The sequence below is a fragment of the Penicillium subrubescens genome (genome assembly GCF_028828155.1).
Source record: "Penicillium subrubescens strain IBT 31985 chromosome Unknown utg000011l_segment0_segment0, whole genome shotgun sequence".
Taxonomy (NCBI): Eukaryota; Fungi; Ascomycota; class Eurotiomycetes; order Eurotiales; family Aspergillaceae; genus Penicillium; species Penicillium subrubescens.
Window position 1 is genome coordinate 650,435 of NW_026643161.1, and position 22,132 is coordinate 672,566.

Sequence of the window (22,132 nt, forward strand, 5' to 3'; positions counted from 1 at the left end):
AAGAAGTTTTTTATCTAAAGACAGTTTTCCAGTCATTCAACATAGCTTTTGGTTACCAAATATACTCCAAAATTTCCCAGCCTTCTTCCAGTGTTGCCTTCGTTCTCCGGCTTCGTTGAATTCAATTCACTCTTTTTTGTTGATCATGGCGCCAACATCGACAACCCCTGATTTTAGCCTCCAAAACCAAAGTACCGGCTGGATAACTTATCCCAGTTGAAGGCCCACCTCCGCAGCAAGGAGCACCTTCGAGTACAACTTGGGATCAGGATCAGCTCACGCCAAACTTTACTCAAGACGTTTCGCCAGAATGGCATCACCAGAACACATTTCACCTCCCCCTTAGCCAGAACGGTCCGGCCAGCACACACCAGAGTGCTAGCGCAGGGCCATTCCAACGTTCGCAAATGACAGCGCATGAGGCCATTGCCAGCTCTCGAGCGAGTATAAACTCGTATCATGATGGCCGCCCTGGCCTACCACCATGTCATATACCTCACGCAGATCGCGTGGCCGAGCACGGGGTGCCAATTCCCCATTGCAGCCAAGGGGCAAGAAGAGTGTACGTTGCTAAATAAAACAAATGGAAATGATCTTTTTGACTGAGTTTTTTCTGATATTTATCCAGAACGAGCAAGACAGGGCCTTTTTTGTGCGGTTGGAAAGACTGCACCTCTACAAAGAGCGTCTCCATTAGTGCAACTCTTTGGCGACATATCCAGTCTACTCATCTTTCACCCGATGCGACCGCGTGCCCTTGTTGCGAGAAAACGTTCGACCTTGGGCGCGGTGATAAACTTCGGACGCACATGTTGACGGTTCACCCTGGGAATGTTCAACCAAGACGATCGGCGTGATGACGGGTAGGGCTGAGGGGATATGATTAGCATTTTGACGGATAGAGGTTGATTCTCAGTCTAGTTTTACCGTTTTCTCAAGGCCAATGGATCGGCGTTTGCTGTTTTGTAAAGTGTTGAACTATCATGGATTGTGCTCACTCTCTTGTTCTCGGAATCTAACTACAAATCTACCTACTAAGACAGAGGCTTAACAGCCACACATCTCAAGCTATAATAAGTAATCCACTGACTCCCATCTTCCTTCGTGGTACCATGTCGCAGCATGCGGCACATTTGCTTCAAAGCACTTTTCTTCTTCTCTTCCGTGTCTAGGAGATCCAACCATGGAGCCCCAAGAAGCCCCATGAATCCTTCAAGCCCACCATTAATTTCAGGATTCATCTTCAGAGGCTTCGGCTTCAGATCTATCTTCTGAACCTGGAAGCCAATGTCTTCTAGCAGACCCTTCATGTAGTCATCGGAGGGATGGAACCAGGGGCACATTTCCTCCGCCTTTTCGATTGGAATCCCATGGTTCACAAGTGCAAAGATGTATGATGTGACCATTTCAGGTGCATTGCCGAATCCACACATCTCGAAGAAAAATGTGCCTCCTGGTTTGAGGGAGCGGAACACTGTCTCCAGTGTAGAGACACGGGTGGTTGGATCTCTCAGAACCCAGTGCAAGGCAGCATTAGAGGCTCTATACATATATTAGTACGTATTCAACGGAGAAGGATAAGAACGTACACTTTATCCCAGTTGCCATTGACAATATCAACCTCCTTATTCAGGAGCCGACAATCGACAACTCTGAAGTCCGTGACTGCTCCTCCGTAGTCCAGTTTCTTTGCAGCTTCAATCATTGCCGGGGAAGAATCAACTCCCATCACATATCCCACTACGGGAGAAAAAGAGGTGGTGAATTTCCCATCACCGCATCCAATATCCAGGACCCGATCAGTAGGGCTGAACTCTATGCTCTGGACTAGAGTGTCTGCAAAGTGAGGCACAAAGGAAGCAACTGCTTCGTAGGTCTATACACTGGTCAGCTTGTAGAAAAGTTACATCGGAAGGTAACGAACCTCGGTGGACCAAAAGTCTTTCTCGCCCATATTGTAATATGAATATACTTCTAGAGGCAAGATATAATTCTGAGTTGATAGCTGTCAGGAATAAGCCCTAGGTTTCGGGAACATCACTTGTTTAAATAGTAGCTGTAGTCGACAGATTATCTGTCATTGATGAAGGAATCAATTTACTCCATGTGGTGTTTGGTTAGAGCTCATGGCAACTATACTAGTTCAGCTGGACAACGACAGATCACCTGTCAATAATGAAAAACTCAATTTACTCAATATGGTGTTTGTTCATATCATGGCAACTATTCTAGTCCAGCTGAGCAACTTGGCCTTGGTGCGGTAAGCAAGTCACTGTGGTTACTGTTAGGTTTAACGAATCAACAGTGACGTTCCATAAATCTTCTGGAACACGTCCTGGATTAGATAATATTCTGTCCGTATATAGTAGGCGGGGATAGCGGTGAGTCTACTCCGTGGGTGTGTTAAAATCTGATGGAACATCACTGCACTTTGTCGAGTGGTAGTTCATACGGTGCGGGGTACTAGGCTAACGAGGTTTGAGCTCTAATTACGGAGGAAGAATCTATGTAAAGCGTCAAATTTCAGCCGCCTCCTTCCGCATTTACCATTTAGGAGGCGTGTGAAGTAAAATTGTTTCTTTGCATACCAAAATAGGAAGGTGTAAGACCCCGGCCACTAGTACGTGAGACAGCGATAGGTGCCTGCAGCGGATTTAACAGAAGTATATCTGTATGAACCAAAGGTCCGATAGGTTAGATAATGTAATTAGGCACCTACTTGCTGATTCCTCCCACTATGATGGTATTTAAACTCGACTGAAGGAAGGGCTTATTTCTCTATGATCATCAGAATGATTAGAGATAGCTTGAATAATACATAAATATTATGCCCTAGTTCTTAACTCCGTGCTTAATTATTGTAAGGCACACCCAAGACACCTCACAAAAACGCCAATCTGTCATGCCTAGTTAAACCCCCGCCTAATACTTCCCCCGCAACCACCTCAAATACGCCCACCCCTCCCGCAATAGGCGAAGCTCCGCCGAGTCCATCGCCGTAATCACCGGCATGGGTGTGATAATAAACGACGTCCAGTCGTCATTCTCATCCTGACCATTTCCCTCCTCGCCCCTGTAATAAGGTGCTGCCGAGGCGGCCGCGGCTGTAAAGCATACCCAGACATATGCCTCCGGCGCGTGCTGTAACCACGGGATGAACTCGATTTTCGGTAGCGTGGCTTTTAAGAGCGACATTTCGTCGTGCAGGGGATGAAGTTTGGTGGCCGAGGATATGGGTATTGATGATGTTATTATTGGTGTTATCGGAGTATTTCTACTTACCATTGTTGTTGAAGTTGGTGGTGGTGGTGATGATGATGTGCTTGGTTCGGTCCTTGCGGCGCGTAGGAGGAGGAGATTACGGCAGATTTTCGCGGCTATCTGAACGCATTTATTCATGTTTTGAGCCATTGGACTTTGGTCCTCGAGGGAAGGGAAGAAAGATGCGCGTCGTAGAGCCTCAGCGCCGAGATTTAGTGTCGTCGCTGCTGCTTCTGCTGCTGCACTCGTGTCGGAGACGGATTCGTGGAGAGGTGTTGTCGCGTCTTGGTGGGTCACTACATGTGCGATGCTGATGAGGTCGAGCACGGTGTCTGGGGTGAAAACTGGTGGTGTGAGGCTATCGGTGCGGGCCGCAGCGCGCGCGAGGACTCGGCTGAGAAGGCTCGAGGGGAAGATCCCTGCAAGAGGATGCACGGGAGGGAGGCTGCTGCCGCGTGATATCGTCGAGTAGGGGAGGAAGAGGGCATCGGTGTGTGAGACCATGGAGCGGGTAAAGTGCGTCCTATTAAGGGTCAGTGAATTGCGAACGAGATTGCAATATACATGGTTACTCACATGTTGGCCAGGCCCATCAACGCCTCGGTCTCTGGTCCTCGGTCATGCTTCGCAGCCACCATCTGGATGAGGCCCTTATTGTGCGCCTGGACGCCATCGACGTTTCCAATGACTATCTGTGGGAAAATTTTAAGTATGTAGCCAGACAAATAATGCATGGAATGAGTGTGGGCATACATCGAAGAAGCCTAACCCCAAGACGGCCCCTATTGTTTCGTAATTGACCCGAAAATTCGGTTGCGTTAGTCGCTCACGAAGCATTCTGACTGCTTGGAGCTGGTGGTAGATTGTGCGTGGGTTATTAGCGAGGCCGAGTAAACCATCCATGTGCGCCGATGCGGCGAAGAGAGTCGCATGCAAGAGACATGGGTCGCCCAAAGCACTAAGCATCCAGGTTGACTGGACATGTCCCGCAAGACTGTTCGGCAGAGCAGCCGTGGCTGGTACTACAAGAATTGAGCAAACTAGAGACGAGTGATTAGGTCAGTATTCCAAGAGATGGACCCGGGAGAGGGAAAGTCCAACAGTGATGAATTAAGCCTGGGATGTACTTTGAGCCTTGTACGGGGTAATTAATGCAGATTTCCGGCCCGTAGAGGGTTCGCACATGCGCCCTGGCTCTGGAAATCCCGGTCGATATTTTATTTAGATTCTGGTCTAAATCGGATGAGAATTTAGTTTGCCACGAAATTAATACTAGAGGACTGGAAGACTTACGGGACGACTTGGTCAAGGCACGCTTGCGCGCCGGGTCAGGGTCGTAGACACATATTTTAGACTGTCTGTGATGCTCATATTAGCAAAGACTGTTCATATTCTATGAATGATAATGATAAGCGGTCTCGGCCTTACAATTCACAGCGAGTGCATGAGGGCAACACCCGATTGCAGGCTCGTTTCTGACTCCGACACTCTCTGCAGGCCATCTCGGCCTTGGGCTGCTGCCATGCTACAACTGGCCTACCACGCGCGACGACAAACTCATTAGCTGATGTTCAAGCCAGATGAGTGCCAGCTTGAAGGCAGGCATGTCGACACAGAAACAGCGGAGAAGAGGACGAAGCTCACCCTACAGGGCCAATAGGCTGGGACGGATCTTTGTACCAACATCGTTCATTCGTCCGGACACTGGAAGTGGATGTCAGAGGATGTCAGATTCTTGAAGCGGGTAAGCGCACCTGCTACAGCGCGAGCACGCGGGTAGGAGACGATCGCATTTGCGCTTCTTCTGGGCGCAGGGGACACACGCAGCCGGTGACTGCATCCCTGGTGTTAAAGGAGGAGCAAGGATATTTTCCGAAAGTAATTCCAGCCGCAAATCTGCAGGAGTGTTCCTGCAGAGAAGTGGAATATGGATGGAGACAAACTCGTAGAGCTGAGGAGGTACAGTAGGGGTTCAATAATCTGCCAGATTGAGGCTTAGCGCTCCTCGCTTATCATCAGTGGCTCGAAAAGCAGCTCAACTCCCCCGAGAAGACATCCAAGTCCCAATTTCCAATCCTCGGTCCCATTATCCCAACTTGATAGGGTAGAGATGTAAGGTTTCCGGGAATTCCTTTTATAATCCGTGATTACTCAGGGAGCTGACGGAAATAGTGGGCTGAGCTAGATCCTGTCGGGGGTGAGATCGATGACTAAGATTCTGGAAGGCGGGATGCTTAAAATGGCGTCAAGTTTAGCCGTTTCAGGCGCCAAATTCACCTTTACCTGGGTTGGTGGTGTAGAATAATTCCAACATTGAATCAAAAGCTAATAGAAAGTGGTTTACCTACTCCTTTTCCATCCGCAAGACACTATTTTCATCCAAGCAGTCAATGCAACGGCAATTAGGTTCACTAGTCAATTTCGAGATTAGCTCTGCATAAGGACATCGATGTTGGCCACAGTACCTCTTCAGGGAAAAGCGAGCATGCACATTTTCCAAATGGCCTATAACTTATTCCCTCTATCGACTTGGACTGAGCTGTTCAAGAAAGAGCCCTCAATCTATTAATTTATTTATGTATTAAGATCACTCAAAAAGGGCCGAGGCTAATCCTACGACAACTTCAGGACACACTATACCCCTTTTGGATATAGTGGAGAACATGTTCATCTGGCCTCGACATCCGACTACATACGTGAATACATATGCTTTAGCACTCTTTTTTATAAATTATCTTTTTGGCTGGCTTTTGAACCGTCGTTTTTCAATCCTAAGGGTTCTTGACTGTCCATCGTTTACTGATAAGACGATTTTGAAAATCAAGTTCGAGGATCACCTTCTTCTAGAACCATTAGCCGGTATACATCGTCCAAGGCAGATCGCGAGTCAAAGCCAGCCTCTCGGCTGATCCAAGATCAATTTACAAAAGATCTGTGCAAACTGTCTATGAGAAAAAAGTGGCTAGCCCATTCGCTTACATGTATCCAGAACTCCTCCATTTCTCAAGGCAATGACGTAGCTAAGCCACTCTTATTTGGGCTTAGGGCAAGTAAACCCCGCTATCATTCAGCAAGTTCGCATGTTATCACGGGAAACGATGAAAGCAAAACAATAAATACAACCTCCATCAGAATGAATATCTCCAAAGAGTTAAAGTCATGGTCCTCTCCATCATACATCGAGCCAGCAACTGTCCCCAGAGCCGGCGATAAGGCCCCCTCGGACCCAGAATTGGTCATTCCCGCCGACCATGGGAAGCCAACCATCGTTGCTTTTCTTCGACACTGCGGGTGTCCAGGTATGTTAGCGTCGCGCAAGAAAACCAATTAAAATTGAAGCGAAGCTGACTTTGGTATTCCCTGCGACAGTCGCTGAAGCAACGTTACTTGCGATGCGTACTGCGGCTACTCACCACCCTGATATCAACTTTATTGCTATATCTCATAGTGACCAGCCGTCAACTGAGAAATGGCTGAATGCCGTTGGAGGTCCAGGCTCGGTGAAGGTAGTCGTTGATGCGGAGCGTGAGACTTACGCGAAATGGGGGTTAGGAGTTGTACCGTGGGGTCATGTTCTCAGTGCCGCGGCGATGGTGAATATCTGGAAGCTCGGGAGGGGACAGGGGATTTGGAATAGGCCGACTGAGAGTGGGAGTAGATGGCAATCAGCTGGCCACTGGGCTGTTGATCAGGAGGGCTATGTGCGGTGGGGAAGTCCGGCAGCTAGAGCTGATGATATGATGGATGTTATGGAGGCTATAAATGCCTTGCAAAGGCCCCGTGAGAGGCTTTGAGGGAGTAAAGTCATTAATATCAAGGGGCGGACTGAAACAGACAAGCTATTTCTTGAATATAGTATATCTGAATTTTCGAACTTTACCACGTAAAATTTGAAAGACAGTCTCACAAGAAGGATGTTCATTGGTAAAATTGCACCTTCCAGAGCCATCCAATCTTACATTCGGCGTCATTCCGATGAAAAGCTAACCAGAGTTCCTCTTTTTCGGCTATGACACTAAACAATTCTCCCTGTGAGTACGTCAGATAGGGATACCCACTTTCTAGGTGATCGCCATCGACATTGAAATCGAAAAGACCCACAACATTGAAAAGGACAACAGGTCGACCAGTGCTAGGATCCTTCGTATAGATTTTATCCACGGAAGTTTGTTGGGTTTGTTCTTGAGTGTTGAGTTCGTTGTCGCAGGGTGATGAATCCAAAGACTTGTTATCCAAGGAAATGGTTTGATAGCAGATAGGGCATCGCGAGGGATATTCCAGGCGGCGTTTCCAACAAGTAATGTGGAACGTGTGTCCGCAAGGGGTATCCATGAATTTCCAGTGGATCAAGTTACTAGGTAAGTCCTCAAGGATGTTATGTTCGTTTGTGGAAGCTGGCCCGGAGGAATCAGGAACCTCAATATCCTCTAGGCATACCATGCAGACCCCGTGAAACTGGTATCGAAGTCCAGCAGTAAACGGTTTTGAGATTTCCTTATCAATTGATTTCCCAGTAGTCAAGCGCATCATTCGTGATGTCAAGCGTGTCATGATATTTAGTCGTTTCTTTTGTTTAGTCCCCGATGCTGTCACGGGAATTTCCAATTGACGTCCAGTGGGGGATTCCTCGTCACTGGCAGTGAGCTTCTTGTATGCGGTTTGAACAGAGCTATCTGTGTTGATGACAGCGGCTTCTGATGCAGTTTCTGTCTCCTCTGCTTCAAACACCCTGGAAAAATCTGCGACTTGGCCTTGAGTCAGGAATTTTTGAAGTGTGCTGAGAATCAACCGCCGATGCTGCGTGAAAAGACCCGGAGTAATGCCAATACTCTGCAGCTCCTTCCTCAACATTCTCCACGCCTCTTTCTCATCCACAGTCAGTGATGCAGTTGATACACATGACATGGCCGCCGATTCACGTTTCCCGCTGCGAATCTCCCCGATAAACGCCTCTAACATCCGTTCGACGTTTTCATGAGAGGACCTAGTTGCGTATTAGCAAAAATTCCCCTTCTCAAGCCAAAGGTCAACGGTTGAGGGTCATATATACTCACCTCAACATCCTCGTATTCAAAAAATTCAAAACCTGTATATGCAACGAAAACTTCCCCCTGATCTCCGCCAACTCCTCCCCTCCCCACCCCATCCGTTCCCAAGTAACCTGTGTCTGAGCACCAACATTATCAAAATGCTCCTTCAACCGTACAAGATCTTGAAGTACACTGTAACAACCACTCAACACATCCTCCAACTCGGATAATTGGGGGTCATCGGGCCGGAACTTGGGTGCATGTTCCTCTGTCGCTATTAGCACGGAGACGAGGAGGCCGAGTTCATCTCTGACTTGGGTGAAGAGGTCGGGTGCGTTGAAGAGGGATTTGTAGACTGAGTGGGCTAGGGGGCGGATTGTTGTGATGTTTTCTGGTGGATATAGATGATAAGTAAGTATGGATGGATGGATGGTATGTATATAAGATGCGAGGTGACCTCGTACGAATGTTGATGTCCCCCGTAAGGTGGAGCTGCTGTGTGTTTAGTGGGCCGTTGTTGATTCCTATTTGGAGGCCTGAGTTTGAATCACCGAAGGAGATTTCGGGGTTCATTTTGAGTGTGTTTATTAGGAAACATCTCCGCTGAGGTCAAAGGCTAAGGTAATCACAGACATGAAATTGTCATGAGCCTTGAGAGCAACCCCAGCTGAACCCAGATCCCCGCTGTCAGGTGATTGTGGCGCATGCAGGTTCTAAGCGCCCAGGGGTTCTGGAATGATCTTAGATGTACAAGAGTACATAAACACAGCCAGCCCTTTTCTACCTAAGAAGTAGCGGTACATATCTGTGAGAGGGTTATGAGGTTATGGTAAGTGACCTCCTTAAGCGTAGCTGGGTATGGTCTGACCTGCGAGTCCCCCATAGATAACACGCAACACGTCCACTCCCTTTGTAGAATTATAAAAAACCGATTGCTGTAGACACCCAGCCTTAAAAGTACACAACCAGGTAGAAAGGATACAGAATACTCGCGCGTGTGCTACTCTAGCGTGGGTCAAATAATTGAGATTAATTCTAGACACGCTTAATGGGTTCAAATCAAACTATCTGTACATGTCCTCTATAATCCGTATATAATGCAACGCAAAAATGCAATTCAATGCAACCATCACTCCCGCATATGCTTCAATATCATCTTCAACCTCCTCACAGCCGGGCCATCATTCTCATCTCCCTCCTGCGTCTCCGGCCCCCTCTCTTCAATCTCCGCCTTAGCCGCTTCCAGCGCAGGTCGAAGATACCCCCAGACTTCATCATGGTACCGCTCATGAACGGTAACCCAATCTTCCGCACCGGGGAGGTATTCGAGAACCGAGTCGCGGAGGGTCATATTCGCCGCCGCACTTGTATCCGTGCTATGCGTAAACGCAGATGGATCGTTCTGCTGGAGGAAAGTGTCTATATCCGGGACCAAGCTGAGACTTGATAGCCCCGGGGCTTGATGTTGGGTATTTGGATCCGATGAATCGCCGATCTGTCGTCGGAACGAGTCTAACATTTTGATCTCGGCGGCTGTCAATGGTGGTGGTGCCGCGGCTAGATCGGTATCTAGATCTTCTGTGCCCCCGAAGTCTGGGTCGAACGATGTATCCGTGAGCAGGGAGATCACAGCCGCGCCGTCGCTGGGTTGTGGTTCGTACGTGTGTACCTGGGACCCGGGGTTATCTGCGCGCTCCCAGGCACTGGTATAATCCAGCTGCTTTGGGTCATGCGCCCGCTGCTTGCCCTTCCAATTCCCTGTTTCACTTTGTAGATCCGACAGACTCGAATCGCGGTACGCATTCCCTTGTTCACTTCCAAGCTGTACGCTCATCTCATCCGTATACACGCCCAATCGCTGAAACGCCTCCTCCGACAAAGCCGGAATCTCAAATCCACCGACTGTCGAACTCGTCATCTCGCTACGAAAAGACTCCCCCGTCCCAGGTCCCGAGTATGTACCTCCAGCTCCAACCCCTGACCCTCGCGCAGCAATATCCCTGCTGGCAAGGTTCCCCGACCCGGCCGACGCAAGTGCCGACGGGCCCGCGACTTTCCCCTGCGTCGCACCAGCCAACGTTCTCGCCGCATCCGAGGCCGAGGACGAACCCGCGCCCTGCATCGCGCTCCTCGCTAGACCCGCCGCGGAATTCTGGATGCGACTCGCCAGCGAGGGCGCTCCATGCTCACTCGTTGAGGCGGGTTTGCTCGGAGCGTTTGCGTCGGTTATCGCGGCCGGGGTCTCGTCGTGGTCGGGATTGTGGCGGCGGGCAGAGTCGCGGGTACCCCGCATGTTCTCCGGGTCGTCGGGCATGGCTGGCTGGTCTTGCGTTCTGGCGGTGTGGTGGGTGTGCCCGATCGGGCGAGAGGGTAAGAGGGTAAGGGTGTGAGAGAGGGTGGATGGGACTTCAGGGGGGTTTGAGGGTGGGTTGGTGTTTAATTGTAGGGATTTTGTACGGACGTTTGGGGTTCATGGCTTGAGGGGAGAGTTGGAAGGGTTCGGTCGGGTAAAGGGAGGAGCCCTGGGCCGGACGAAGTAGGAAGGGAAGCATGTGAAGGGTGGATAGGGCTGAGGTTGGTTAGTATAGGATGAACTTGATGCTAAGAGGATTGGGTTCTAAATAATGAGGGTAAGTTCTTCTTTCTTGAATGCAGGGATATTTGTTGATCTAAATATTACAAGGATGAGTTGGGTGTATTATAGCCAAAGTGTTAATGTTGGCTGTGTAGTATGACACGTTATATATATGTCGGCCTAGATAGCCCTGAGCTGGCAGAGACTCTGTTATGGAAGACATAGAACGACTCGAGACGAATATACATGACCTCGGCTGGTCACTTACATACTTCGGAGCCCCTACAAGTAGAATGATAGGTCCAATGCTTGATTTTCGTGGATATTTACTTGAGGCCCCAACAGGATGACGACAGAGGCGGAGATCCGATGGTACAAGCTGCAGCTGTCCAGGGAAGAGGGAAGAGGGGACAGTGTACAGGGCGAATATCAAGCCATTACATATAATTACACAGCATATAGATGAATTAAGATCATATCAATTGATTTATTCTCTCGAAATCAATCCACTAGATGTCAAATTAATACTCACATCCAGGAACCAAGGCGTCGTTCTTGTCGTTGTCTGCTTCGGGCCATGTTACAGTGATCCGCCAGTGTTGATGTCAGCATTTGGCGGTCCACGTTTGCGACATTCAATTTTCTTGGGCGAATGGGACTCTAGACTCTCGAATTTTGCCGAGATCTTTGATCCAAGAGAAGTTTTCGACTTGGTCGCCAAGGTGGAATAAGTGAATGGAAAGAGAGCGAGAGAAAAAAGGAAGGAAAAAAAAAGGTGACTTTGATTTGGTTAAGTACTGTAGTCTAGTATTAAGAGTAGTTACTAACTAGTTAGTTAACTAGAGTGCTGAGTCTGTCACTGTCTGCCCCCCTCCCCCACCAAACATCCACCACCGCCTCACCTCTTCACCTTTTCCCGTCCTTCAGCACCACCCAAAATCAAAAACCCAACTCATCACCACCACCACCACCACCACCACCACCACTCTACCAACACTTCTTTCTACCTGTAAGAATTCTCTCTTTTTATCTTCCTATCCTCACCCTACTCTCGCTCCTTCCATAGTCTTCTCCTAAATCAAGTCCATTCCATCCTAACTTGGCTTTCTGCCCATCCAGGTCTTTCCTATGATCCCCTCTCAAGCTCTTCTGCTGCGGGTCCACTCATAACAAGTCGGGTCGTTTGCTCCTCTTTTCAACCACTCCCCTCCTCCACTCAACCTTCCTCCCCCCCATCCTGGTCCATCTGCGTTAGCCATCAACGCCAGGACGGTCATCGGTTCATCCTAGCTTCGAAAGAATTATCGGGCTGTTTTCTCTGCCCTACCTTTCCCCCGCTTCCTTCTCTCCCCTCCTCCCCTCCCTCGCGGTCTCTCGTCATCGGTGTCGAGCCCCTCGCAACCCATCGACCGACCAAGTGTGACCGACTGTCGACTCTCGCCATTTCTCTCCGTTGAATTTTCCAGCTTCGTGTCGCGGCTCTGCGTCTGTCCGACCGGTTCCGCCTTGTCGTCAATCCTCCGGATCGACCTTATTCCAAGTTCTTTTGCATCATCTCCGATAGAGCTTTTGGAGACTCAAAAAGTCATTTACCTCAGCCGATTTCTTTTCCGTCTCCCCGACTGCATCCTTTGCGACCCAGGGCGACCCTAGAACGAAAAGATGGTAGACAGAGATCCAGGCACACCCACCTGGAAGTTCACACAGTGAGTCGCCGCCGAAAATGGAGCTGCCATGCCGTGGCTTTGTGACCGTGATGCACCGGAATTTCTCGGGGCGACGCGTTAAGCGGGCGAACTTTTGACTGATATGGATCTATTCAGATGCTTCGGCGATAAAGGTGATGTAGAAGATATCACAGAAGGTAGTCCATCCCCACGAGCTCCATCACCTTACCCGAAGGAACGGCCAGATTGACTCAAGGTTTTCCCGCAGCTGATATCATCTCGACCGTTGAATTCGACCACACCGGTAATTATTTGGCTACGGGAGACAAGGGTGGACGTGTGGTTTTGTTTGAGCGGAATGAGACGGTATGTTCCTCTTTTCCTCCCTCCCTTCAGCTCTTTAGCTCTCTCGATTCTTCCGGTGGCCAAAGCTCCCATGCTAAATGATCGGCACAACTACAGAAAAAAACCTGCGAGTATAAGTTCCATACCGAGTTTCAATCCCACGAGCCGGAATTCGATTACCTCAAATCCTTAGAGATCGAAGAGAAGATCAACAAGATAAAATGGTGTCGACGACAGAATGCATCCCACTTCCTCCTCTCCACAAACGACAAGACTATAAAGCTTTGGAAGGTATTCGACAAATCTCTCAAAGTGGTGGCAGAGAACAACTTGTCGAATGAGATGACTCCAGCTGGTGCCGTGGGTGGTGGTGGCCTTCCTCGGGCGCCTCGGGGAACCTTCAAGGATGCTGGAGCTCTTAAGATGCCTCGTCTGACACACCACGACACTGTTGTTGCCGCCGTCCCACGGAGAACGTATGCGAACGCCCACGCGTATCATATCAATAGCATCTCCGTGAACAGTGATGGCGAGACCTTCATCAGCAGTGATGATCTCCGAGTCAACTTGTGGAACCTCAACATCCAGGACCAGAGCTTCAACATTGTGGATATCAAGCCTGCCAACATGGAGGAACTTACCGAGGTCATCACAGCTGCCGAGTTCCACCCGGTCAGCTGTAACTGGTTCATGTACGCCAGCTCCAAGGGAACTATCAAGCTGGCGGATATGCGCCAGCGCGCTCTTTGCGATGAGCATGCCAAGTGTGAGTTGAAACAACCTGCCAATTCTGGGATCCCTTGTCCAACTGCCGTTCCGTACTCATACAAGTTTTCCCATAAACAGTGTTTGAACAAGAAGAGGATGCTTCGTCGCGCTCATTCTTTTCCGAAATCATTTCCTCCATCTCTGACGTTCGATTCTCACATGACGGCCGGTACATTGTGTCGAGGGACTACCTGACTGTGAAGATTTGGGATGTCAACATGGAACGTCAGCCGGTGAAGACGATTCCCATTCACGAACATTTGCGACCCCGCCTCTGCGATACGTATGAGAATGACAGCATTTTCGACAAGTTCGAGGTGGTCTTCTCGGGTGACGCCGAGAACGTCATGACCGGCAGCTATAACAACAACTTCATGATCTACCCGACAGAAGAGCAAAAGGAGACAGAGATTGTGCTACAGGCGGATAAGTCGGCCTTCAAGGCCAAGAAGGTTGGCGTACCGACTCCGATGAATAAGGGCAGTGGAAAGAAGGCCGGTTCCAGGTCCGGCAGCCCTGCTGGCCCTGGTAGCCGGATGAAGAAGGAGACCGATGCCGATCAGATCGACTTCAACAAGAAGATCTTGCACATGAGCTGGCATCCCTTCGAGGATAGCATTGCAATTGCGGCCACGAACAACGTAAGTGCTGTCTCTGGGCTGTGGCCCATCTTCGTGACGATTTATGGAGCTATTTGCTGATTTCGATTCATCTGATTCTAGCTCTTCGTCTTTTCTGCTCTGTAAGTGGCACAGAGCCGCTCATTACATCGGAACGCCACATACATGTTCCTTCTGGACAAGCACATCTTGGCGATTGGATCGGGTGGCTGGTGGGAAGGACTGTTGACCGTGGCGGGAGAGTGAAATCCAAGAAAAAAACAGGACGCAGCCCACAAAAATGAAAGCAAAAATAATTGCCATAGCAGCACGCCCAGATTCCATAATCCCAGGACTTTCCATGATTCAACCTTATCCGTCTCCTCTTGTTTCTTGTTCAAAGAGGATCCATCCATTTCGCGAGTCTCCGCAGGACCCCAGAACCCCTGCTTGCGCTCGAGCTCTCCATGTTTTTCTCTCATTTGACTGCCCTCCTCCTCTCCTCCATCGCCATTTTTTCGTCTCCTGGTTTGTATGCAATTTTTATTAGGTATTCCACAGGCGCTGTACGGAGGCGCTTCATGATAGAGAATGTTATGCCTGCTTGAGGCGTTGTTTCATGATGGCTTTCCCATTTACTCGTGGGTGTGTTGTGGGGGTTAGGGGGTTACGGATGATGTGGTGATTCATGTCTCTTCAAGATACCTTATTCTCTGATGAATGAGCTCTTAATATTCTATTTATCCCGTCTTCTGTCTTCTGTCCGAGTAGTCCATGTTCCATCCCAAGCCCAACCCCCTATTTGATCAATGAACTTTCGACTGCCCACTACCCATCCCATACCCTCACTCTCTCACCCACTCGAATTTGCCCATTTCTGGCGGGATTTTTCTGCCCGTCCTAACGGGCGATGACGAAGGCGGACAGAATCAATCGTTCGGACAATACCGACCATTACCAGGCAGCCCCCCTTCTGCCGAGAGCAGATCCCAATAATACTGTATTAAAACGTCTGATTCGCCCGGACAAAGGTAGGTCCGAAGCAATCCACGCGTAACTGTAATTGGATTAGCGGGAGTCGGTCAGGAAAGCCTCCACTGGAGAAGCCCGCGATCGGTCGCGCGCACTCTCTTGTCCTTAGATCTCGTCGTCGTCATCGCAGTTGTCAAAGGCTGTGTCTCGAGTATACCTCTTCTATATAGTCCGAAGGCGCTGGCCATGCTATGACCCAGCGTGTTCAGAGTGGTACCTCCCAAGTGAGCGAGAATAGCGAACCCAGAACCCAAAGAAACAGCTGGAGCTCGACACCTGCGTCAGACGTTTTGTGTTCACCCACAACCCCCTTTTCGAAATCGATTTATACGCTTTATACCTTCTGATCTTGCTTCTACGTGCGCATCCGAGTTCATGAGCTCATCATGAACTCTGGGAATGATTCCTGGCATCCCTCGGCCGGTGGGCCTCCGTCGCACCCTGGCATGGATCAGATGAACCAACAGCCACGGCCTTTGGGGTCGTTCGGGTATGGAATGATTTACTTCAGACCGATAGGGTGCTTTATCAGATGCTAATATTGGATCTTTTGGCTTATAGTCAAAATCCCCCTCAGCAAGGCCCGGCGTCGCAACCCTCGGGGCCCGTTCTCCCTCCTCCATCCGGTTAGCAAATGCCCTCTACAATCTTTCGATAGCGACTGTCTTCGACCTCGGGAGTCGAATGAGTCCCCTGGGTAAGATGCATGAACTAACCTTGTTGCGCTTCTCTACAGGTCCCTACCACCCCGGTGGCCAAGCCGGTCACTCCCTCCCCGGCCTAGCAGAATTGAGCCAGAGCCACGGGGCTCCTCACCAACCGCCTGCGTACGGACAGCACCCCGCGGGCCCGGCTCATGGCACCGGTCACTCTCTTCCCGGCATTGGCCAGGCCATGTCACATGCCTCCCCCCAGTCTCTGAACCGGGAGCGCGAGCGGGACTCTCGAGAGCGTGAGATCCTCGAGCGCCAGCGCCAGGAAGAGATGGCGCACCGCGAGCGCGAACAGATAGAGCGCCAGCAAATGGAACGCCAACGCGAGCACCACCCGGTTCAGAGCCACACGGGCTCAATTCCCCTCCACCAGCCGGTCGCCTCGAAAGTGCCCAATTCCATCCACGGCCCGAACGGTCTTCTGTCGAATCTCGGCACCAACCCGCCCAATGGCCCACAGGCCAATGTCCAACAACCCGGTGGACCGGCGGCTCTTTTCGGTGGACCTCAGATGCCGCACGGCGATGGTACCCCGAGATCATATATGCAACACCCTGCAGGTCCTCCCATGATGGGATATAATGGACAGGGGCAGCAGATCCCCGGGAATGTTGCGGCCCTGGCTCAGGGTCAGCAGCCGATTCTCAACGTAAGTGGCCCAATCGGGTTCTCACTGCACATGCCTTGGGCTCACGTACCGTTGGTGGAACAGGATGCCCTCAGCTATTTGGATCAGGTGAAGGTGCGATTTGTAGACCAACCCGATGTGTACAATCGGTTCTTGGATATAATGAAGGACTTTAAGAGTCAAGCGTGAGTTTTCCAGACTTTCCCCTGTTTTGGGGTGTGAAGCTTGAGGGGTACTAATAGTGCGTCAATAGCATCGACACTCCAGGTGTCATTCAGAGGGTTTCGACGTTATTTAACGGTCATCCTGCCCTCATCCAAGGCTTCAACACCTTCTTGCCTCCAGGATACCGTATCGAATGCGGTACTGAAGACAATCCAGATGCGATTCGCGTAACCACCCCATCTGGGACAAACACCCTGAGCATGCCCCGCGCGGGCCGCTCACTTGATGCTGCTAATGATCTGGGTCCTTCTGGGGGCCATGGCGCTCACCCTCGTGCTGATTATTACGAACAGTCTCGCCCTGGCTGGCAGCAGACTCCGCAGCAACAGCCACAAGGTCATCAGCAAGGTGCACCTGGCTCATATTCTCCCGGCTCGCGTATGATGGGTCCTTCTGCCATGTACCAGCAGGAAGGGCAGGCCCCTCCTCAAGATCATCACTTTGGATATCAAACCCAGGAGGCTCAGGGTGCTTCGGCGCTGTCTCATCCTCAGGATCATCGTGGTGTGGCCCAGTTGCAGGGGGCAGCTTCGGCGGCATCTGGGTTGGGAAGACCGTCGATGCTCCCAGTTTCTGGAGCTGGATCGAATCAAACAATGAGTAGTTTGGCCGGCGTAGGTGGGATGCTTCAGGGTGGGCATGCGGATTTGAACAAGCGGGGCCCTGTCGAGTTCAACCATGCGATCAGTTATGTGAACAAGATAAAGGTCTGTTTCCCTCACTTCTCCCCACTTACCCCATAACTCTTCTGACACTTTTCTTCCCAGAACCGTTTCTCCTCCGCGCCTGAGATCTACAAACAATTCCTTGAAATCTTGCAGACCTACCAGCGAGAGTCAAAGCCCATCCAGGACGTCTACGCTCAGGTTACTCAACTTTTCAACACTGCTCCTGACCTCTTGGAGGATTTCAAGCAATTCTTGCCTGAGTCTGCTGCCCACGCGAAGCAGCAGGCGCAGGCAAGAATGGCCGAAGAGGCCGTCCCTACCTCTAACCTCCGTGGTGAGCCTGTTGGCTTACCCTCTTCTACTCCCAGCCGTGACGTGAAGATGCCCCCTCTCGGTCAGTTCAACGTTAAGGACTCCGGGAAGGAGAGTAAGAAGCGTCGTGGTGGCCCTGGTGTTGGTCTCTCGTCCGTGTCCGGACCTGCTGGTGTTGACGCGGCTCGCATGCCCGAGGCTCGAGGAGGTCCCCCTGCGGGCTCTTTCACTAATGGAAACAAAGTTAGTTCATCTTTTACTTCATGGTGTAGATGTGACGGGCAGGCTTGGCTCCATTCCCTGTCTTCTCTCACCTCCATCTCTGTTTCGCACACCGCGTTCTGTTCGCTGACGAATAATCACAGAGACCCAAGCACTACCATGGCAAGCCTTCTGGCGCTGACATGGCCAACGTCTCTCCAACTTTGATCCCTGCTCTCCCCGAACCGGTTCCCCCAAGTGTGATGACCACACCCAGCCAGGAGGAGATTGCCTTTTTTGACCGTGTCAAGAAGTTCATTGCGAACAAGCAGATCTTCAGTGACTTCTTGAAGTTGTGCAACCTGTACACCAATGACCTGATTGATCGGTTTGTTCTGGTCAAGCGGGCAGAGGGTTTCATCGGCTCTAACGCTGAGCTCATGAGCTGGTTCAAGCGCTTCATGAATGTGGAAGAGCCTGAGGACAAGACCATCGACCCCAAGCCCCAGACTGAGGCTGGCGTGGTGAACCTCGCACACTGTCGGTCCTTGGGACCAAGCTATCGTTTGCTGCCCAAGCGCGAGCGCCAGAAGCCGTGCAGTGGCCGTGATCAGCTTTGCCATGATGTCCTGAACGATGAGTGGGCTTCACATCCCACCTGGGCCTCGGAAGATTCCGGATTCGTTGCCCACCGAAAGAACCAGTTTGAAGATGCTCTGCACCGCATTGAAGAGGATCGTCACGACTACGATCACCACATCGAGGCCTGCACCCGCACTATTCAGCTCATTGAGCCTATTTGCCAACAGTTCTTGCACATGTCTGAAGCCGAGCGGGCGAACTTCAAGTTGCCTCCCGGCCTGGGTGGTCAGAGTGAGGCCATCTATCAGCGCGTGATCAAGAAGGTCTATGACCGCCAGCGTGGTGAGAAGATTATCCGCGACATGTTTGAGCGTCCATGCCAGGTTCTGCCTATCGTTCTCTACCGCCTTAAGCAAAAGCTTGAGGAGTGGAAGGCGTGTCAGCGCGAATGGGACAAGGTCTGGCGTGAACAGATGCAGCGCGCCTACTGGCGCAGTCTGGATCACCAGGCAATAGCCACTCGTTCAACCGATAAGAAGCTGTTCATTGCTAAGAACATACAAGCAGATCTTCAGGCCAAGCTTGAGGAGACCCAGACCATGCGCAAGGGCGGACTGAAGCCCCCCAAGTACCAGATGGAGATGAAGTTCCAGGATCTGGATGTTCTGCTGGACACTGCCCATCTACTTTGCCTCTTCTTTGATCGGAGTAGCAACGCCTTTGGCGCGGACCCGTCTCGTCTGATCAACTTTGTCAAAGACTTTATTCCTGTTTTCTTTGGACTGGACCGTGAGGCTTTCCTTGATTACATGGATGAGTTGATGCTCAATGCTACTCCTGCCGAGGAGTTGGAGGATCAGTATGGTGCTGATGATACTTCCATGGCCAGCCGTAAGGCTGTCAACACGCAGAAGCTGGATCTCTTGCGTGAGACTCTCGAGCGCAAGACAGAGAAGAGCAATGCCCAGGTTCAGGAAGATGGTGTTGCTCCCAATGCTGCGCCTGCTTCTGCGCCTGCCACGACCCAGCTCGCCACTCCGGATGTTCGGGCGACCTCTACAGCCGTTTCCGAGCCCGAGGACCACTTTGACGTCGCCGAGTTGAAGTGGATGGAGCATCCTGGCCAGGGTAACTTCAATCTGGAGCGCGAGTACACCCTGAACGAGAAGTACAAGAAGACTGAGTACCACATGTATTCCAATTTGACCCTCTTGTGCCTCCTGCGCACTTTCGAGATTCTGTACTCTCGGCTGCTGCGCATCAAGGAGCAGGAAGCCGAGGCTCACGAGCAGGTCCGCCGTGGTCTTTTGCCCAAGCCTGCCCACGAGTTGTGCTTGATTGACCGCTTCCCCGGTGATTTCTTCTACGATGTTGACCCGAAGGCCAACCTGTACAAGCAGATTGTACGGATGTGCGAGGAGGTTATCCGCGGGGACATCGATCAGCTCCACCTGGAAGAGACTCTCCGTCGATTCTACATGCAAGGTGGTTATCTGTTGTACAACCTGGAGCGCATCTTCTCATCTATTGGCAAGTTCGTGGGTATGATATTCACTGCCGATATCAAGGACCGCAGCTCGGATATCGCGAACCTGTTCTTCAAGGAACGCGAAAAGACAGAAACCACCCATCATCAAGAGATGCAATACCGCAAGCAGGTGGAGAGGTTGATCAAGGAAGGCGATATGTACCGTATTACCTACGTGAGTATCTTTTCGTCTTCATCTGGTAGCCATATACTAATCAAATACCCGTGCAGTTCCCATCCGACCGTCACGTCACCGTCCAGGTCATGACCAACGAAGACGCCACCCTAGACAGCGAAGATCTCACCCCGAAGCCCGCTGGTCCTACTACGTCACAGCCTACTCCATGCGCGATCCCACCGAAGGCGTCTCATATTCCGACATGCGCATGCCCTTCCTAAAGCGCAACCTCCCCCACAAACTCGACGAGGACGAGGAATACGACCGCTTCTACCGCCGTCTCCAGCACCACGATGGCCTGATCATTCGCATCTGCGCCAATAACTACACAATCCTCTACCAGCCCCCCAGCCACGATTGGTTCTGGCGCTCCACCGTGCCAATCCTCGATAAGGATGCTGACGCAGAGGCTATCAAGGCCAAAGAAGAGGAGCAGAACAAGGAGAAGACTTCTACTCGTGAGAAGCGTCATGATCGTTTTGTGGAGAAGTTTGTCAATAATCCTAATTGGGCACGTGGTCTGAGTAAGGATAAGGTTGATGAGTCGAATCAGCGGTTCCGGTCTTGGTTGAATGGGACGCTTGAGAAGGAGGATTCTGTTCCTGCTGAGACGGCGGAGCCTGTCGCGGCTCCTGCTGCACCCAGTGCCACTGCTGATTCCCAGAGCGACGTTCAGCAGACAACCGAGCAGGTTGATACCGACATGGCAGATGCCGAACCTCCAGCTGCTACAGAGGCGTAAGTTACGTGTACCGTGACTTCACTAAGGAGATGGACTTCTGGAGGCTGGGCGGGTGGGTGGGTGGTGTGGATTTGATAGTACTTTTCTGATGATTGTAGGGATAGGCAGGGACCATGCATTTTTGCCGGAGAGAATGGAATGGCGTCTTCTTTCTTTCTTCTTCTTTCTTTTTGATTCACATGAGGAAATTGCGCAATGAGTTTGATGCGGATATTCTCTTCTTTCTTGGATTCTGATTCTGATTCTTCGATACTATTTTTTTTGTATTTTAGTTGTGGCTTTTCTTTGGTTCATCTTGGGTACTCTACTTTCAATAGGCCTGGTATACTGAATGGGCTTTTGTTCAGATTCTTCTCTTCTCTATACACTTTCTTTGACTGGTGTCCTCGGATTCCTTCACCTGACTAGGCCTGGTTAGGTCTGGTCTGGCTATATGGTGGTGCTTTCTCTCCATGGCTCCGACGTCCACCGATGAATGCCGGAGAATATCCGGCTCTTGAAGTTGGACGAGGATCATCCTCCTCTCCTTTCTATCTCTTAAGTTCACAGAGGATATGAATTTCATCTGGAGAAGATGGTTGTCACTGCATGGCCAATCAGGGAGTCAGGGGTTGATTATGCCCGTGGCTAGGAGCTGGGTAGACTGAGTGGATGGATCACTGACTTGCGCTTTAATTCTTCTTGCACTTGTAGAGTCTCCTAGCAACCACCCCCACCCTCCTCCTCCTTTATTGTATTGTATTTCTATATATTTTATGTATAACCGATGGAGATTTGCCTGGACTTGATTATTGTTGATTTTTGTTTTGATTAGGTGTAAAGTAGTAATGTAGGGTAGAGTAGAGTAGTCGACTCTGTAGTGTAACCGGGATTCTTTGTGCAGGCATATCACCGAGAGCACATACATCTTTTCTATCTTAAAAATCGAATTTAGCATGCTCAGATTAAGGGAGAATCTTCAACGATCGGCCTCCAATAATAGTCACCGAGCTCAACCCCCCGTATAATATGCACTCCACACACTGATACAACAGAGATACCCTCGGCGTCCAGAACAAGAGGCAGAGATCTCAGCTCC

At 50.6% G+C, this 22,132-nt stretch overlaps 7 protein-coding genes across 7 annotated transcripts; 3 read left to right on the forward strand and 4 right to left on the reverse strand.

Moving 5' to 3' along the window:
- Positions 1-1,034: 1,034 nt before the first annotated feature.
- Positions 1,035-1,954, reverse strand: N7473_012601 (class I SAM-dependent methyltransferase; the record flags this gene model as incomplete). The annotated part of the gene is made up of 3 exons (XM_057158540.1): positions 1,035-1,542; positions 1,590-1,876; positions 1,925-1,954. The coding sequence occupies 3 exons, from the start codon at positions 1,952-1,954 to the stop codon at positions 1,035-1,037; spliced, it is 825 nt and encodes a 274-aa protein (XP_057002494.1).
- A 968-nt stretch (positions 1,955-2,922) lies between these two features.
- N7473_012602 (Zn(II)2Cys6 transcription factor domain-containing protein) lies at positions 2,923-5,101 on the reverse strand (the record flags this gene model as incomplete). Its single annotated transcript, XM_057158541.1, has 6 exons — positions 2,923-3,784; positions 3,838-3,953; positions 4,015-4,301; positions 4,555-4,619; positions 4,906-4,965; positions 5,016-5,101. The coding sequence occupies 6 exons, from the start codon at positions 5,099-5,101 to the stop codon at positions 2,923-2,925; spliced, it is 1,476 nt and encodes a 491-aa protein (XP_057002495.1).
- Positions 5,102-6,394: 1,293 nt separating this feature from the next.
- Positions 6,395-7,055, forward strand: N7473_012603 (uncharacterized protein; the record flags this gene model as incomplete). The annotated part of the gene is made up of 2 exons (XM_057158542.1): positions 6,395-6,560; positions 6,631-7,055. 2 exons carry the CDS (start codon positions 6,395-6,397, stop codon positions 7,053-7,055), a joined length of 591 nt encoding a protein of 196 aa, XP_057002496.1.
- A 124-nt stretch (positions 7,056-7,179) lies between these two features.
- On the reverse strand, positions 7,180-8,864 carry N7473_012604 (RING finger protein; the record flags this gene model as incomplete). Its single annotated transcript, XM_057158543.1, has 3 exons — positions 7,180-8,245; positions 8,316-8,682; positions 8,756-8,864. 3 exons carry the CDS (start codon positions 8,862-8,864, stop codon positions 7,180-7,182), a joined length of 1,542 nt encoding a protein of 513 aa, XP_057002497.1.
- Positions 8,865-9,420: 556 nt separating this feature from the next.
- On the reverse strand, positions 9,421-10,605 carry N7473_012605 (uncharacterized protein; the record flags this gene model as incomplete). The annotated part of the gene is made up of 1 exon (XM_057158544.1): positions 9,421-10,605. One exon carries the CDS (start codon positions 10,603-10,605, stop codon positions 9,421-9,423), a length of 1,185 nt encoding a protein of 394 aa, XP_057002498.1.
- A 1,923-nt stretch (positions 10,606-12,528) lies between these two features.
- On the forward strand, positions 12,529-14,392 carry N7473_012606 (protein phosphatase 2A regulatory subunit CDC55; the record flags this gene model as incomplete). The annotated part of the gene is made up of 6 exons (XM_057158545.1): positions 12,529-12,572; positions 12,690-12,730; positions 12,802-12,899; positions 12,996-13,644; positions 13,725-14,287; positions 14,369-14,392. 6 exons carry the CDS (start codon positions 12,529-12,531, stop codon positions 14,390-14,392), a joined length of 1,419 nt encoding a protein of 472 aa, XP_057002499.1.
- Positions 14,393-15,663: 1,271 nt separating this feature from the next.
- On the forward strand, positions 15,664-21,054 carry N7473_012607 (transcriptional regulator SIN3; the record flags this gene model as incomplete). The annotated part of the gene is made up of 8 exons (XM_057158546.1): positions 15,664-15,767; positions 15,839-15,903; positions 16,014-16,639; positions 16,703-16,803; positions 16,872-17,550; positions 17,611-18,066; positions 18,189-20,313; positions 20,366-21,054. 8 exons carry the CDS (start codon positions 15,664-15,666, stop codon positions 21,052-21,054), a joined length of 4,845 nt encoding a protein of 1,614 aa, XP_057002500.1.
- Positions 21,055-22,132: the final 1,078 nt, after the last annotated feature.